The sequence below is a fragment of the Megalobrama amblycephala genome, linkage group LG5 (genome assembly GCF_018812025.1).
Source record: "Megalobrama amblycephala isolate DHTTF-2021 linkage group LG5, ASM1881202v1, whole genome shotgun sequence".
NCBI classification, from domain to species: domain Eukaryota; kingdom Metazoa; phylum Chordata; class Actinopteri; order Cypriniformes; family Xenocyprididae; genus Megalobrama; species Megalobrama amblycephala.
This window is the reverse complement of record NC_063048.1, coordinates 22271434-22284134: the sequence shown is the minus strand read 5'-3', so window position 1 is coordinate 22284134 and position 12701 is coordinate 22271434. Positions and strand designations below refer to the sequence as shown.

Sequence of the window (12701 nt, the reverse complement as noted above, 5' to 3'; positions counted from 1 at the left end):
TTCATTTTTTGATGAACTATCCCATTGGATCTGTGCATAAACTTTTGTGACAGCAGCCTAATAAACCTGCTCATGTTGTTGCTGTTACTCCCAAAATATCAGGTGGTGCAACTGTCCGAACAAATGAACAGACTACAAAAACTATTTAAAATGGCATCTTAATAGTAAAAATACTATGGCATCATTTCAGTTTTTAAACCTTTTATAATTATCAGTAGTTTTAAAGCTGTTGAGATAACTGAAAAACTTTTCTCCAGTAATTTGTAAATTCTCAGATGTCAGGGTGGCACAACTGCAAACATGGCTCTTTTATTGTGAATTAACAAGGTAATAACAGTAAACATGATGCATAATAGGTTTGAGATCTCTCTCAAATACTGGTATAAACTGCTAATTTCAAGTTTGGGTAGGTTGGTACACTTTCTGTGTGGTACAACTACAGAATACATACAACTATTTGGTTGTACCGCCTGACATAAAAACAGTCAAAAATGAACTTAAACACTTTAAAATGTTATTTAACAACTGAAACTTGTTTTAACACATTGTTCATGACTCAAAAATATTACATCAGCTTTGAAAAGATTTTTAAAAACACCTTTTTTAAGCTTTATTTGTCAATGCCAAATATACAGTACATTCACTTCTAGGAAAGGTTTTATAAAGGTTTATATAAAATCACCCTCAAGTGAGTAAGTAAATGCATGATCAGCTTTTACTATCCCACATGAATCTCAGTGAATGAGCTTGTGGGTGAGAGAAAGAAAACAAAAATGCGAGAAAAATCAACAGAGAACAGAAGGGATGGCAGACGTATGGGCTCTACATGATGCAGTTGTTAGAGTTATTTAAGCGAAGTGATTGGGCACCACTGATTGCGTGTGTGTAAGTGTGATAGTGTGTGTCTGTGTGTGTTATTGGCCTGTTCTGCTTAAAAGGGGTGAGTGGGCTTCAGTGAATGGACATGTTCATTTATCCAAACCACAAAAGGGTCTTATGTTAACACCAGCAGCAATAACCTTCAGTTTCCCTCTTTTACAGCATTCAGTTACGAGCACATACACAAAATTTGCATCTAACATAAAAAATAAATGTTTTAGTAAACTTTCATTAAAAAAAATCAACAACATGCTATACTAACTAGTCTGTTCTGCTTGTTCTATGTCAAAGTAACAGCCATCTCTTTAGTTCTTGACAATTGGCTCACCAGATCATTTAAGACAGACGGCAGCAGCGCACATGATGGCCCGGTCTTCAACCCCGCTGCTCTGCAAACTTCATTTTCCAATTTACGGGAACACACAATGGCAGGAAACCTCCCCCTTCCAGCCTTCCTCTCGCTCCCAACCCTCTGAGAACCATGGGCAACTATTCCTGAAGAAGCAAGATGCCATGTTGAATTAAGACGTATCTGCATCAGAGACGTTCGGGCCCGCCTCATTACAACTAATTATGAACCAATTAGAAACATCATTTAACTAAACGAGCAAATAATGTTCAGGATATTGAGGGAGGCTGGCTGTGCCTCTGTGGACTGCAGCAAAAGCCATTACTAAAATTGTACCTCTTAAATAGAATAATGACCCCCTCCCTCCTTTTCCAGTACGAAAAAATGGGTCTGAAAGAAAGAGACAAAGAGTAAGATAGTACAGATGAGATAGAGGAGAGAAGAGACAGTAACTGTTGTAGTGACTGCATCAATTATATTTCATGTGAGAAAGGAAGCACTTTTGCTGCATTTATTTATTTTTTCAGTGGTATGAATGTGTCTGATGTTTTACAACAATGCAACTGTGTGTTTAGAGAGAAAATGCTTCTTTTTTTTTTTTCTTTCTTTCTTTTTACCTTATTCTGTACAAAATAAGATTGTATAATTTATTTTGGTTAATTCTCTGTGTATTTCTTGAACTCTGTAGCTCCGGGGGGAAAAAAATAAAAAAAAATCAATGTATTATTAATGTTTTAAAAAAAATATCATTTTGTCTGTAAAAAATTATAATTTATCAAAATAATAATTCCTGCAACTTTTAAAATTTAAAAAAAAAAAACAATTAATTTCAGTATAAATAAGGAGAGCAATTGTAGTGCACCTCTAAAAAAGGCTAATCAAGCGCTTTCTCGCATCTGCACAATCAATGTGAACTAATGGATAAATGTGATCAGCTTTCATCTCTGAGAGAAAAGTTCAGCCGACTAAGATACTTTTATACCATGATTATTGATTTTGCTCAATATAATGGACTTTCATTCTACTTCCCAATGTAAGAAGTGATCAGCCTTGCTGGATTGAAGACATTAGGAAAGCCGAGTAGTTTTCATCTTCACTTGGGGAAAAAATGATCACTTTTACTTTGTGATAAATATATATTTTTATCTATCTATACATATTGTGTATATATAATGTGCTTTGTTGTGAATGGTGCTCATTCTAAAACACCGCTTCAATGAAATGTTAAAACTCTGTCATATAACTGAAAGTTATCTCAGAGTGCATCTGGAAATTACTAAGTGGCTTTATATTTAGTTATTGTCTGGGGGGATCCAAACATAATTTCCCTTCGGCTCCTCCATTAAGATTTGATATAAACCAGAATCAGTTCAGACTCAAGCTCCTAATTTCAGCCATTAGTCTGGAGGTACAGCCGCTCATGTGGGGAACATAAGTGATACAGAGGCCAATCAGAAACCTGGTTATGTTTTTCTTAAATTCATTTAGAGAAAAGCAGCTTCTGTTAGATGCTGTTTGTAGTGAGTGACAATTATGGCAAATGTCCATCCAAACCTGCAGCACTCCTTCATTATTGAGCGGTTAGACGTTCAGCTGCTGTTTCAACAAAACACAGACACATCCATGGTATGAAAACAGATCATTAGCTAATATATGGACACAGACGTCAGTATTTTCAAAACACCTTTTATAAGTCTTTTGTCTAAGTTGGCACAGAGACATGAATTCATTGGAGCAATGTTGAAGGTTTTTTTTTTTTTTTTTTTTTTTTTTGGGGATTTATAACTGCTTTTAAATTAATAGACCAATGTCAGTTCTGATATTAGAGGAATGAAAAAACATTTCTCTCTCTATCTCTCTCTCTCTCTCTCTCTCTCTCAGTATTTCTATTGCTCTCTCGTTCTCTTTCTCTCTCCCCACTTTATATATAGTGCCCATTACCTTGCTCATAAATTACATCCCAAACTGAATTACTCGTGCTTTTCGCTGTGCCAGGCAAGTTTGATGAATCCTGAGGCACAACACATCATCTCAACAAATCTGCTCCACACTGTCTTCCACCTCTTCAAACCACTTCAAATCATTTTCATTGCTGTGCTATTAAAATTTGTAATTCACACCTGCCATTTCACCTACAGATGGGTGTGTGAAGCAGTAAATGGAAGTGTACGTGCTTTTACTCAGAGAAAACACCAAAAACCCACAGGATAAAATTTACACGGAAGTCGCATAAGTTTATGCTCGCATGTATGTCATGAGCGGCCTGACCTCTGGTCTGAGCTGTCAATCAAACAGACAGCAACAACAGTATTACTAGCATGCTAGGAGCTTCTCTTCCTCCTGCCTTTAGGGAAGTCACTGATGTTTCAGGTTTTTTTTAGGCATTTGACATTTTAGGGCAAAGAAAATAATATATAATCAATATTAAAATAATATAATATAAAAGAGCAACATTTTTTTTCTCTGACCATATCCGCCAACTATGAGAAATGAATGGTATTTATTAATGTTAATGTTTCAATTAAAATGTATATAGAATTTTATTTAAAATGTATTGGTTAATGTTTATCTATATTTGTGCGAATTCTCTAGATTCCTTTAAAAATGTGCGTTGTTTAATTTGCAGTTGCTCAGAAATAACATGTTTCGAGATGGCATTCAAACTGTTGTCATCATGTCGGAAAAAGTACTTGTGTGTGTTGATAATGAACTTTCTCCGTGGCCGGTATAGAGAACATGGAATCAGTACAACATGACACCACTACACCCTTTGTAATTTGACAGCGGGCGAGTCTTATCAGATTGCACCGCGAGCACTGTCATTCTTGACTGCGGCTTCTCTGAGGCCCCGCTGCGCTTTTGACGTTCCGCTTGTCTCCGAGAATGTTTGAATGCGTGTTCGTGTGACAAGCAACGTGTAATTATCCCTAATTGCGAAAGCATCAACTGGGGACACTTTACACGACCCAGTGTCACTGTAACACAAATATTTGTCTTGAGCTGATAAGCACACGAAAAAGAAAGCACTGTCACTGTATTATATATATATATATATATATATATATATATATATATATATATATATATATATATATATATATATATATATATGCCTACACACACACACACACACACACACTTAACCACTAAAGATTCATTCACTAAAATTCATGTAAGCCTTTTGCAGTTCAGAATATTCAAAATATTAGGAAAATGTGGAAAATTTAAAGCAAAGGCATCAAATCAAAATGTGGCATTGCCATTTGTTAATATGGTAATTCATTGTGTATTTTATAGACATCTATTTAAAATAAATATTAAATACAATATAATAAAACATTATTATTATTATTATCATCATCATTATTGTTGTTGTTGAGTGTTCTTTCCTAATCTCAGATGTTTTCATTTTAGAGACAGGAATCGAATGATTACACTTTTATTTTGTTTTCACTCCTTGTAATGTGTAAAACTGGTTTAACTGGGGACAGAAATGTAAATAAAAGTACAAAATAATTATTATACACATGGTGTATTTTATAGGACATGTACAGAACCGTGTTGCTTTTGTGTTTTACACATAGACTCGTTTAATTGCTGCATAATAAGAAATATATTTTTTCACCAAATAAAGAGGTATAAATAGACATGAATTTTGTCAAACATAGTTAAATGTGTATTTGTACGTTTTAGTGTGTAATAGTCATCCTTTAGCAAAGAATTTTCGTTGTGCGCAAAAGTTAATATTCAATCTTATTGTAAAGATTGTATAATGGTAAAGCTGGTAAATTACTTCCAGGGTAATACAGTGGGGTTGGAAAAGCGATGGACCTCGGAACCGGCACTCGGAGCAACGAATTTTCTCTGAAAACGAGGGGCATCCCAACCAAAGTCTGCGCCGATGCGTGCGCCATGTTCGCAGCTTCCAGTTCCGCAGAGAGCTGCCGTTTCCATTTGTTCCGCCGGTTCTGAAACCACGTTTTCACTTGTGTCTCCGTTAACTGCAGGCTGGAGGCGAGACAGGCTCTCTCGGAGCTGCTCAAATAGCGTTTCATGTCGAATGTGGACTCGAGCTGATAAACCTGACTCCGAGAGAAAACGGTGCGCGTCTTCTTCTTGGCGGAACTGCTCTGTTTGTCCGGACCGTCACGTTGTCTCTCTTCAGAAACGGGAGACATTTGGCTACACGCTCGCTCCTGCTCCTCTTTGTAATCCGGTAGTATGGATGGTGTCAAATGCGGCCGGCGGTCGATCCCATCCTGCACAGGTAGAAGTCCCTTTGTGGCACCTGCAACAAATGCAACGCAAAACTATGGTCTTATCAAATTGTGCTTGAAGAATAACATCCATTGAGATCTACTGATAATTAGCCTATATAAAGCTTTCGTGCTTCAGTCGGAACAATATGCATAAATATCGTGACCACATCAGTGAATTCAGTAAATGGTTGCAAACACGTTTATTTTTAATGTGGCACTTTGAATATTCGTCCATCATCAAATTCACTCAGTGTTTTTTTGTTTTTTTTTTCTGTTAGGCTAAACATCGCCATTACTCGATACTTTACACAAGAGTTCATTAAATTTGAACTCTGACTGTTTGATCGACTGTTGAAAGGTTACAAGTGCCCTGTTAAATAAACAATACAATATGACTAGCACTGGTGCACGATATTAATTAAATCGTGTTACATTTAACGCTCAATTGACAAAATGCAGCATTGCCTCTGAAAGCCGGGATAATCAATTAGCAGACTCGATTAAATTCGGTTAATTATTTGACCTTTCCCCTGTTCACCGAGGCGCGATAATATGTCGGATAAAAACACGACTGGAGTTTTATTCAGTGTTGGCAATGGGGACAACATTACAAGACAGTCACCATGGTGACAAAAACAATTCGTGTTTTATACTTAATGATTGTGAAGTGAGACGTTTTATAAAAGTGACTTTCTTACTAAATATCATGACATCACAAATATATTTATATTGACCATGGTGGTAACGACTGGCTTTGACAATAAAATGTGACTTACCGAGGCAGGAGAAGTTCAGAGGCTGGTGCGGGTTGCAGGGCTCTGGTACACCGGACTCAGAGCAGTAGCAGTCGCCCGAGTCCTCACCGGCGCTGCAGTCGTCCTCTGACGACACGGACAACGTCCGCTTCCTCGGCTGGGATTTGGGACTGTCCTTTCCTGCTGACCGGACTCCCTCGTTGGAGGTGCCGAGAATGGACTGGATTGTGAAGCTTGAAATGGGGGCAGGCGAGCACTTGCTTCCGCTGTCCTCCGAGTTATTCATTCTCGCCTCATAACAGTTCAAAAATGTTCTAAAAATGATAAAATGTCAACGCACCAATAAGTCCCGCTACACATAGAGTGTTTTTCTTCAAATTTGAAAATGGTTCGTTAGAGCTGATGGGACGTAAAAAAAACTTGTTTTTCGTGGGCTCAAAAGTGTTCGAATGCATTCCTCTCCACTTCCACGCGCTCTGGTCTCAAGGCGGGTGGAACGTGCCCTCATTTGCATGTAGGTAAGACCGGCGCTGGCCAATCACGCGCTCAAAGCGCGCCCGGAAATTTCAAATTTTATAATAGTTGAGTTCCTCAATGGAGCTCTCGATGGAGATTAACTTGCTGCAAAACATAAGACTGCTCTACAAAAAGAAAAAATGTAAGTAATTTTAAAGGGGGAAAAAATGTAAAATGTCCAAACCTGTTATTTGGTTAACTGTAAGTTACCTTACCATGGTAAACAGTAGGCCTATTATTATGTTTTATAGACAGTTTTACTGTAAAATATTATACCTAAGCAATATATGTAAAAGTGTAAATTACTTTTTAATTTACACATTTATATTCTATTTAGAAAGGCAATAAATTCACTGTAGATTTTGTTAAATGTTTTAAAAAGAAAAAAAGCACCTAATAATTAATGGGGAAAGGGGCATTAGAATTCCCTTGACAAATCATCGCATTTTGTTTAGTTAGTTTTATAATAAACCAGCTACTTTTTTTATGCCTGTTATTAGTCATGAACAATAAAGTGGTTTATTTGGCATTTTAGGTTATTAAGCTTCATAGTTAAGTTATTAATGGCTCATGCATCATTCTAGTGTCGATTGTGTTTTATTGAGCACAGTTGGAGAGGCCAATTTTGATTAGCACAAAATCATCATTTGGCCTTATCAGTACATTTTGCAGTAACAAACAGAGCCTATTTAACATCAAGGGCTCAAATATATTAATATTATTGTTAACAATATATGCCATTTATCTACTATAAATTTACCCCAAAATGCTTTACAATGTAACCGTCTAGCTATATGGTCAACATTATTTTGTCTTTTTTCCTCCACAACTTAACGGACGTTTGCCTGCAGAATATCACTGTAACGAGAAATTACAACCAAGATTTTAATAGCTTTCTGTGAACTACGTGATGGATAATTATTCATTGTCATGTACGTGCCTCTGGTTTTCCACTTTGATAAATTGTGATTATTATTGCTTGTAATTTCAGTAATTTCCTGTTCCCTTATATCGACATAATATTTTTCTGTTTACAGGATAACGAGCTTAATTTTATATTCATTTATTGATGTTAAGATTTTGACTTGTATTGAAACAGGCCTATGTTTTCTAGGCCTCTAATTAAAAATGTAACAATTCCATAACTTTTTGTCTGGTTCAAAAGACGTTTAAGATGGTCACAACAGTTGACCATGCAATTCAGAGGTCCAGAAGCACTTTTTAAACCGAGTTTACTGTAGACTGTGATCATCACACAAACGTACTGCACAGGCGAGCATGCTGCTGATCCACAGAGGTGCTCTTTGTTCATGAATAGAGTTCTAGGCATCTCAAGTACACGCCTAGTTCTCAAGTTCATGCGCACATCAATAACCAACAATAAACCAACCTCATAATCACAAGCCATCTGAATACATGGTTTAGTTCAAAATCATATATCTTATTAAACAGTCGTTTTAAATTCCACTAGTCGTGTGCTATAAATGGCAAATTGGTCAAATAATCCAACACACAGTCTAGGAACTAATAATGGATCCTATCTCATTTTTCTTGAAAATAATAAACTCATTCCACGTCCATTATCTCCGTTTAAGAATTAATTTGATCATTATGGTGGGCTAATCTACTGCCTCTGCGGGCCGGCTAGAGCGGGCAGGACCCTGTTTAATTGATTGACTAATTGATTGGGGGGTGTGCGCTCGCCCCACCCCTGACTCGTGTCTCGAGGGCAGCTGTGGCTCTGCCACATTAGCTCTCGTTAGCGTTTTCTAAAGGCTAGCGACACTTAACAAATGCTCTGGCTTTGTCGTGGTGACAGCGCGCGGACACCTAATGGAGCTGAGGGAGCCAGGGTTGAGCGATCCCGACTACAAATTTCAAAGGTCGGGAGTAATGCCCTGCACACATGGGTCTCCCAACCACAGACTAACTGGGCCATACCAGTAAAATAAATAAATAAATAAATAAATAAAAAATTATATATATATATATATATATATATATATATATATATATATATATATATATATATATATATAGCCTATATATGATAGGGTATGTACTCAACAAGAAATATAGGCCTATATATAGCTTATATATTTTCAATGATCTGAAGTCTAATAACCTACAATCACGAACTTTTTTTTTACAGTGAACCTGTGGCTACAAAAACATATGAATGGGTCTAGTTTGTTTGGTCTAGTAAGTCTCTGAAAGTACGACACGTGCTCTATATATGTACGCGATGATGGAAACGATGTGGTTGAACTGTCACAATCTGCAACTCTGTTTGGAACGGTTGTTAAAGAGACCTATTGTGAGAGGCCATATGCCCACATATAGCCATTTAGTGCGTAAAATATGAGGGTCTAGTTCACAGCGGCCCAACGATTTATGGCGCATTCACATAAGGCGTGAAATCCGCAATGATCGTTAAAGAGCCGGTTTTATACGCTGCGCCTGTCAGCCGAGGCTGGATGGCTTAAAGGCCGTTTAGACATATTAAACAAAAACAATACAGCAGAAATGTAGACCCCATCACAGTAGCCTATTATATTATACATGTTTGTTGAGAAGGGAGTGGGCTAGTATCAAAAAGAAAAAAAGTTGAAAGCTGCCTAAATAGTTATGAACAAGAGCATTTGTGTGTATGCTGTTAATATGTGCGTTATAGGCCTATACAAAAAAAAGTGTTTCTATTATGACAGCAAACTGAACAGTCAATAGTGTTATCTATATTTTTCGCAAAAACCTAGACAGGTTTACCGTGATGAACACCCAGCGATTATGGGACAATCTGTCACGCGCTCACAAAGCTAAAGATCTTTCAAATCCGGCAGAACAGGCGTTTTTGCACGTGCTGTCAGTGCATGCGGCAGACAGTAATGACCGAACATACACATCGAGCTCTGGCAAAAATGCTTTCCGCTAGAAAGACGGATGAAGTCATGGGCGCCTTTGATCTGCAAATCAAGCTTCGATAAATATTAAACAAAGGGCCCTTTACACGTGTGTATTATGATATATGGCATGTCCAACTTTAAGATAAGGAAATTACCAGAGAAAATGATATCAATAAATTTTCTAAGTATAAACGCTGATTATGTTTCGATTTTCATTCAAGATTCTGAGGCTGGTCTTTTATTTTTTCTCAAATGGTTTTGCAGAGGGAGAGAGAGAGAGAGAGAGAGAGAGAGCAGGCGGGAATCTCAAGCCCTGGAGGTGTACAATTTATGTAATCTACGGCTGGGAAATGAATTGGGTAATTTATTGGAAAACAGAAAGTCAAGAAGATTGGATCAGTATAGTTCAACCAAGGGCTTCTATTCATCAAGATCCAATTAACAACCTAACCATTGAGTCTTAATGGGTTTCCAATCTACTGCTCTGATATACTCATCAATCCCTGAGGGAGAAATTAAGCGAATCGACCGCCCCTCGGCGTTGTGGTGTCATTCCTCTCCGCAACTATATGTCAAATTAAAAACACAATTAAAATTTAAACTGTTTCAATCAGAGGCTGCCCCGCAACCTATGTTTCACTTAATAGAACTTTGATGAAAATCTGATGCTCGCTTTCAATCACAAAGGCAAATGGGAAAGGTGGGGCAAAAAAAGAAGATATCCTTTTCCCTGAATAACACCAAAACATTTCGAGAAAGTAATAAGCAAAGATAGGCCCGCTCCCTCTCAAGCGTTACACGGGATTGAGTTCACGTTCTCGCCGTCTATTGTGGGTAGATGTACTTTGCAGAGCGCTGAAAAACATTTTCCCTATGCGAAAGATAATTTAATAGGGCAGATGACAGTCCATTTTGTCAGTCTCCTCCTATGACGCAGGGAGCTATCCTTTTCGCTCGAAAATGTGAGGTCGGCTATAACTAAACGTATTGTGCTTTATCGAAATTGTTAAATCACCGCTCCGTCAGTTTGAATAGCCCGAGCTTTGATGAGCAAAAAACCCCCGCCAAACTCACAAAGAAAAACAGTGTTGTGCAAATAGGAATAATCACATAGACAGAAAGAGATGGCTTAACAACACAAATGGAGAGAGGGTTGTTTAAATACCGGTTATATATGCACTATTTGTTCAAACTCTTCTATGTTCTTCTAACTTTGTCTTCTATGTTAATGCGCAGAGAACATTTTATCTGTTTATCCCCGCCTACCTTCTTTGCATAAAGACATGGACAGATGGAAATTATCGAGTGATAGCTATATTTTTTTTTTTTCAGTTTATGACAGTGGATCAAGGTCATCAGTAAGCCAACAGGGGAAAAAAAAGAACTGTTAACAATGCCCTTGATTTGAAACAATATTTTACAGACATTATCCGATCAATACTCGACAGGCAATAATGCCTCTGCGATCTATTAATTCACCATAATGGGCTCGTGCTGAGCTTGCATTATATTATACGTCAATATAGGAGTTATGATTATTAGGCGGCGGTATTTGAATGTGCTCTTGGCTGAGTGCTCAGACCCAACGCAGTTGATTTCGACTTTACAGAGGAAGAGTGCAATAGGAAGACCAATGCTTGTCGATGAGCCTGACTGACCCATATTAGCCTAAAGTTCTTTCGATGGTTCCTGTTTATTCTAATTTTTATGCCTTTAGTTTTGATAACGGCAGTCCATATTCAAATTTTTCTTTACATGTAGCCTATCTGAAAATAATTATAAGCCCTGATTCTGAAGCCTTTAATTTAATACTTTAAGGTATCAAAGTAATTTAGGACTGACCGTTTTAAAGGGGGTTATTATTATTATTATTATTATTATTATTAATACAACTTAACAGTTTAATTTCCCCTCGGGGACCAATAATAGAAGTTTAAGTCTAATACTACTACTAATAATAATTATGATAAAATAATAATAATAATAATAATTATTATTATTATTAATAATAATAATAATAATAATTTGATGTCTAACCTCTTCCACTGAACTCAAAAATAAACTAACAGGTTAAGGTTTGTTTAGCTAAATGGCCCTTTTTTTTTTGTTTCTTTTTTTTTTTGCATGTACGCATTTTAAAGCACCAGCAATAAACTCGTTACATTTTTCACAATTAAATACAATGCATAGGAGTTCAGTTTTTACTCTTCAATATCTCTCTCTCTCCCCCTCTCTGTTTCTCTCTCTCTCTCTCTCACACACACACACACACACACACACACACACACACACACACACACACACACACACACAAAGAGCGGTGAAACTCTTAATGCAATTCCGCCAGCTCTCACCGATAATTATACGGTCTTATTGACAACGCGATTTTGCAAAACATCACTTGTAGAGTCCGCCAGATTTAAAGGTGCACCTGCTTGTAATTGAGATGGTAATGGGTATTTCAGCTTGTTGAAGCGTAAGTGAAACAATTCCAGTTTTGCTGCAAGCTTGGTTTAGCTCATGGTATTTTTTGGTATATTTTATAAAATAGGCAATGCTTTTAACTCAATAAACAATAATAGATTAGTTTTTTTTTATTTTTATTTTATTTACATTATTTTCTTTAATGTTTGGCATGGCGCACTGACAAAACACATTATTAATTCATGAATAAACTAATTAGCCTACGTATTGGTTTAATTAATAAAATATTTACATATTCATTTTTACATCTCTTTAAGAATATTTCGTTGTTTTGAAATGTATAGAATTACTTCTATATAATTTTGAAACTGTTTGCAGTGAGCCTCCTCAGACTGTAATTGGGTTGTGCGATCTTATGTCAGTTTTGACTCCCATGTTGATTTCTTAACTCATATATAACCTATATTATTTACTGAAAATCATGTTTTTATTTGCACTCGCTAGTGTATTAGTAAAGCAGCATGTCCATATTTATAAAGGCTATAAACATTACTACATTGTGAAACAAAATAAAACCTGTTTTCGCTTCAACACAGCAGTAGTGCCACAACGTCAA

The 12701-nt window shown here is 36.7% G+C and overlaps 1 protein-coding gene across 1 annotated transcript; it reads right to left on the bottom strand.

The window, feature by feature from the left end:
- Window positions 1-4651: 4651 nt before the first annotated feature.
- hmx2 (H6 family homeobox 2) lies at window positions 4652-6897 on the bottom strand. Its single transcript, XM_048190293.1, has 2 exons — window positions 6264-6897; window positions 4652-5516 (listed from the first exon to the last, which is right to left on the bottom strand). Exons 1-2 carry the CDS (start codon window positions 6526-6528, stop codon window positions 4969-4971), a joined length of 813 nt encoding a protein of 270 aa, XP_048046250.1. The 5' UTR covers window positions 6529-6897; the 3' UTR covers window positions 4652-4968.
- Window positions 6898-12701: the final 5804 nt, after the last annotated feature.

Coding starts and splice junctions, on each gene's coding strand:
- hmx2 (XM_048190293.1), bottom strand. CDS start 6,528: ATGAATAACTCGGAGGACAGCGGAAGCAAGTGCTCGCCTGCCCCCATT. Junction 5,517..6,263: donor TCTGAACTTCTCCTGCCTCG/GTAAGTCACATT, acceptor CATTTGTTGCAG/GTGCCACAAAGGGACTTCTA.